This window comes from Bos indicus x Bos taurus, chromosome 8 (genome assembly GCF_003369695.1).
Source record: "Bos indicus x Bos taurus breed Angus x Brahman F1 hybrid chromosome 8, Bos_hybrid_MaternalHap_v2.0, whole genome shotgun sequence".
Taxonomy (NCBI): Eukaryota; Metazoa; Chordata; class Mammalia; order Artiodactyla; family Bovidae; genus Bos; species Bos indicus x Bos taurus.
In genome coordinates this window covers 24,931,389-24,937,089 of record NC_040083.1, presented here as the reverse complement: position 1 = coordinate 24,937,089, position 5,701 = coordinate 24,931,389, and the positions used below count along the sequence as shown (strand labels likewise).

The 5,701-nt window shown below is 43.4% G+C and overlaps 1 protein-coding gene across 1 annotated transcript; it reads left to right on the top strand.

Annotated features, from left to right (window-relative positions):
- Window positions 1–565: 565 nt before the first annotated feature.
- RRAGA (Ras related GTP binding A) lies at window positions 566–2,362 on the top strand. Its single transcript, XM_027549169.1, has one exon. It carries the CDS (start codon window positions 1,000–1,002, stop codon window positions 1,939–1,941), a length of 942 nt encoding a protein of 313 aa, XP_027404970.1. The 5' UTR covers window positions 566–999; the 3' UTR covers window positions 1,942–2,362.
- The last annotated feature ends 3,339 nt before the right edge of the window (window positions 2,363–5,701 follow it).

Genomic DNA, 5,701 nt, shown 5'->3' with positions numbered 1-5,701 from the left:
AACACATAGCAGCAGAAAGAATAATTATTACCAGGTAGGGGAAACGAGGGTGATGGGGAGATAATAGTCAAAGGATACAAAGTTGCAGTTACGCACGAAGAATAAGTCTAGAGATCTAACCTACAACACGATGACTAACAGCACTGTATTGAATGCTGGAAATTTACTAAGAGAGTAGGTTTAAGGTGCTATCACCACATTGTTTTTGTTTAGTCGATTAGTCGCGTCCGACTCTTCTGCGACCCCAAGGACTGTGTAGCCCTCCAGGCTCCTCTGTCCATGGGACTTTCCAGGCAAGAATACTGGAGTGGGTTGCCATTTCCTACTCCAGGGGAGGTTAGTCAAGTTGCTCAGTCGTGTCCGACTCTTTGCGACCCCATGGACTACAGCCTACCAGGCTCCTCTGTCCATGGGATTTTCCAGGCAACAGTACTGGACTGGGTTGCCAGGAGGTTAAAACCACCCAAAAGTACACCGCCCATAGTGGGGTGCTGTGCTTTTTCCGGCCACGAGGTGGCAGCAATTCTCCCAACTGCCCACGCACGTACAATTTTGCGACCGTAAGCTCAGTTTAAATAGGAGAACAGAACACCCGAGTCCTGTGTTCCCCTTCCAATCTCTCCTTCGGGTGGTTTGTACTGGGTCTCATTAATAGAGCGGTTTTTCAAAGCTCTTCCGGCAGCGACGCTCGAGAGCGCGGGTTCTCGCGAGATCGCCGCCGGAAGTGGGTGGCTGCCGAGGCTCAGAGTCTTCTCTCCCCGGAAGGCGCTCGTTTCTGCGGAGCTGCTGCAGCCGTCCGCCCCGTGGCGCTCTCCCCAGGGAAAGAGCTCACCGGACGCGGCCCTTCCCAGAGCCGAGCTCGGCCCTTCGGCTTCCCCAGCTGTACAGAGGCGCGGGCCAGCCGGCTGAGCCCCGGAAATCCCCGGCTTCTCCCTCCCTCCGTCTGCGCTGCAGTTAGGCCGCGCCCAGAGGCCCAGTCCGCGGCAGCTCCGGCGGGTGATGCCAAATACAGCCATGAAGAAAAAGGTGCTGTTAATGGGGAAGAGCGGGTCGGGGAAGACCAGCATGAGGTCGATTATCTTTGCCAATTACATCGCTCGCGACACCCGGCGCCTGGGTGCCACCATTGATGTGGAGCACTCCCACGTCCGATTCCTGGGCAACCTAGTGCTGAATCTGTGGGACTGTGGCGGTCAGGACACCTTCATGGAAAATTACTTCACCAGCCAGCGAGACAACATCTTCCGTAATGTCGAGGTTCTGATTTATGTGTTCGACGTGGAGAGCCGTGAACTGGAAAAGGACATGCATTATTACCAGTCGTGTCTGGAGGCCATCCTCCAGAACTCTCCTGATGCCAAAATCTTCTGCTTGGTGCACAAGATGGATCTGGTTCAGGAAGATCAGCGTGACCTGATTTTTAAAGAGCGAGAGGAAGACCTGAGGCGTTTGTCTCGCCCGCTGGAGTGTGCTTGTTTTCGAACATCCATTTGGGATGAAACGCTCTACAAAGCCTGGTCCAGTATTGTCTATCAGCTGATTCCAAATGTCCAGCAGCTGGAGATGAATCTCAGGAATTTTGCCCAGATTATTGAGGCCGATGAAGTTCTGCTGTTCGAGAGAGCCACGTTCTTGGTCATCTCCCATTACCAGTGCAAAGAGCAGCGTGATGTCCACCGATTCGAGAAGATCAGCAACATAATTAAGCAGTTCAAGCTGAGCTGCAGTAAATTGGCCGCTTCTTTCCAGAGCATGGAAGTTAGGAATTCTAACTTCGCTGCTTTCATCGACATCTTCACATCAAACACGTACGTGATGGTGGTTATGTCGGATCCGTCGATCCCTTCTGCGGCTACTCTGATCAACATTCGCAATGCCAGGAAACACTTTGAGAAGCTGGAGAGAGTGGATGGTCCCAAGCACAGCCTCCTTATGCGTTGAATATTGCCAAAATACGCTCTCTGAAAATGCTTAATTGCCTTCCCCCCACCCCTTTTTTTTCAATATTCATAATGTCGTGTGCTTATAAGTGGGCTTTGAAATGTGTGCTGCTTATCATTTTCATCTCTTTCTTCCCTTCTCCCCAGTCTTTTGGACTCTATTTACTCAGTTATCCAGTAGAGCTTTAAAGATGGCCTTTCTGAAAAGTTGGTATGGGGTAACACTAAAGTGGGTGGTGGTGTATGTGTGTATGTGTGTTCTGATTACCTGGTTATAGTAGATACACAAAGCCTTTACAATATCTTCTGTATTCCTTACAAGGTTGCAAAGATGTAATGTTATTTTATCAGCAAGGTATTAAAATGCGTTTATAAATTCTTCTGGCTTCAATCATGAATAAACATTTGCTGTTAGTTTAAAATATGGTCTTATTTGAAATAATTTGAAGGTGGTTAATATTAAAGCTGTAGATTCTGACTGCCCACAGGTATTGCTTAACTGGTAAATTTGATTGTGTTATCTTGGCTCCCCCATCGCCTTAAGGATGTTACTTAGCAACTGCAGCAGTGTGGTTAAGAGAATGGTCTCTGGAGCTTTATCACCTGAGCTGAGTTAGTATTCTAGCACTTGTATTCTAGTGCCTTCACTTACTATCTCCATGAACTGAGCAAAGTACTTTATTTTACTGTTTGTTCCCTCATTGGTAAAATGTGGATAAGAATAGCACTGCTTCATTGGATTAAAACAATATGGAAAGCATTTAGAATAGGGCCTGGCACATACTAATGTGTCAGTTGCCAATACTACCTACTGAACCATTTTCCCCCCCCTGCCAAATTACTGGATGTGTGAAGCCTGGCAAAATAGGAGCTACCTACTAAATCCCAGGTATTCTTAAAGACTTAATGTGCATTTTCTTATCTAACCATAATTTGTAAGGCAGATTACTTTTATCTCTGTTAAAAGATGAGAAAACTGCCATGACCTTATTAAGGTCATACAGCTGCAACTTAGGCAGTGAAATTGCAGATCCTCGCCCCTTACATGCCACTACTTCCTCCATTGACAAAAAAGTTAATCATAAAAATCCTAGCATTTTAGCCATACATTATTCCTTCATATAATTTCCCAAATTTCATAGATTGTGTAAACTGAAGCCTAGTAAGTTAAGTGACTTCTCTTGAAGAATAGTGTTTCGCCTTGGGCAAGATCACTTTCCCATCTGTATTTATCTGGAAATTGAATAATTTTCAATCCGATTCTTTGATTACATACTTTCAGGGAAGAATTCTAAGGTTCCTGTTTTGAGTTAGCAATGTGATATAGAGAAATAAAAAAGACCTAAAATGCCCTGTTTCAGCTGCCTCATATATTGTTTTAAATGAAATCTAAATATCTTAGAGACAAAACCTCTTCTCACCTCTCATTTTACAAATGAGGCATTATCTCTATATACAGACATGTAATGTAAGTGATAGGGAATTTCCAAACCTTTATAAAGTTATTTAACATTTATTAAATCCTTTATAGCAGCAACTGTGGATAACAGGGTCCCTACCTATGAAGGGCAAGAAGCTATTCAGACATTATTAAACTAATAGTATAGATGTACTTTTAAAAGTCATTTTAAATTCCACATTTAATACTCTAGAGCTAGGTGCTATGTTTATTCAAAACTGTAGTATGTAAAACATTTACAAATAGTCCCATGGAGGACTCACAGATATTTTAAATTTAGGATGTGGCTTTGACATTGACAGTGCATAAGAAAAAAGGTGTATCAACTATATATTGGCAACTTAATGTGAAAGAGAATTTTACTTTAGCAAATACTTTTACATTAAGGAAAATGTCCTTAAATTTTATTTTAGTATACTTAGGGGAAAAAATAGTGATTCCTTTTATATAGTTCTCAAGGATTAAAATTTACTCCAAAGATCATGGTTACAAAATACATGGTAAAGAATGGTTTCAAAATACTTGTATTTTTGTTTTCAATTAAATTCCCCCAAATTGATTTTCTTTAACATGATATAGTTTTTATTCCACTTGATAACAGTTTTCACGTTGAGCAATATTTTTTGCTTGTCCTCTTTAAGCATTTAAAACAATTAGGACATATAGGCAGTATTCTTGCCTGGAGAATCCTGTGGGTGGAGGAGCCTGGTGGGGTGCTGTCTATGGGGTTGCACAGAGTCAGACACAACTGAAATGACTTAGCATGCATGTGTGCACTGGAGAAGGAAATGGCAACCCACTCCAGTATTCTTACCTGGAGAATCCCAGGGACGGAGGAGCCTGGTGGGGTGCTGTCTATGGGGTCGCACAGAGTTGGACACGACTGAAGTGACTTAGCATGCATGTGTGCATTGAAGAAGGAAATGGCAACCCACTCCAGTGTTCTTGCCTGGAGAATCCCAGGGACGGAGGAGCCTGGTGGGCTGCCATCTATGGGGTTGCACAGAGTTGGACACGACTGAAGTGACTTAGCAGCAACAGGCATTATCTGAAGTTTCATACTAATACAAAAGTCAGTTTATACACCTTCATCTTATGAATAGTGAATAAAAGTACATTCTGTTGTAATGAGAAAAAGTACTCTTATAGCAATAAAGTAGCCCTCCCTCTTTACCATTACTTTAATTCCATCATACAGAAGGCAAAGGAAACAATTCCAATACTTACGTATCAGCTAAGAAAGATGTATGGTCACACCCCACACACACATCTACATAGGTATATGTGTATTTAATCAATACAACTGGAGAAATCACAACCATGAAAAAACATGATAAAAGCAATAAATGAAAAATACTAAGTGAACAAAGATTAGCATAAGCTATAGGGGATTTTGGAGAAGGCAATGGCACCCCACTCCAGGACTCTTGCCTGGAAAATCCCATGGACAGAGGAGCCTGGTGGGCTGCAGTCCATGGGGTCGCTGAGAGCCGGACAGGACTGAGCGACTTCACTTTTCACTTTCATGCATTGGAGACGGAAATGGCAACCCACTCCAGTGTTCTTGCCTGGAGAATCCCAGGGATGGGGGAGCCTGGTGGGCTGCCGTCTATGGGGTCGCACAGAGTCGGACACGACTGAAGCGACTTGGCGGCAGCAGCAGCAGCATAGGGAATTTTAGAGAAGGGACAGGAAAATGGATAAGGAAAGAGACTTTAAGGTGAATGTGAGATTTGTTCTGAACCTTAAAGGACAAAGGGCTTCCCTGGTGGCTCAGCTGGTAAAGAATCCGCCTGCAGTGAGGGAGACCTGGGTCCAATCCCTGGGTTGGGAAGATCCCCTGGAGAAGGACAGCTACCTACTTCGGTATACTGGCCTGGAGAATTCCATGGACTGTATAGTCCATGGGGTCACAAAGAGTCAGACAAGACTAAGAGACTTTCACTTTCTAAAGGACAAATATAATTGTGATAAGCTGGGAGATGAAACTAGGATGTTCCAGGTTCAAAATTGTGAATTAAGATTTTTAAAGACACATGCTGACCAAAGCACTTTAGTAAAAAAAAAAAAAAAAGAGGGGAGACCATGGTGGAAGGGGGAATAGATGAATCTATGGAGGGAACCTTGTATGCCTTTAAATTTTAACCCAATTCTAGAATTACCATTTTAATGGTTTTTCCAGTGGTTTTTCCATTTTAAACAAAATGGTATGATCAAAGCAGTCCCTTAAGGACAAAAGGCATGTATGCAGGCAATAACAAACAAGGAAGAGACTAAAAGCAATAAGTCATAATCAAAATGG

Excerpts from the sequence above, each read along its gene's own strand:
- RRAGA (XM_027549169.1), top strand. The coding sequence starts at position 1,000 with ATGCCAAATACAGCCATGAAGAAAAAGGTGCTGTTAATGGGGAAGAGC.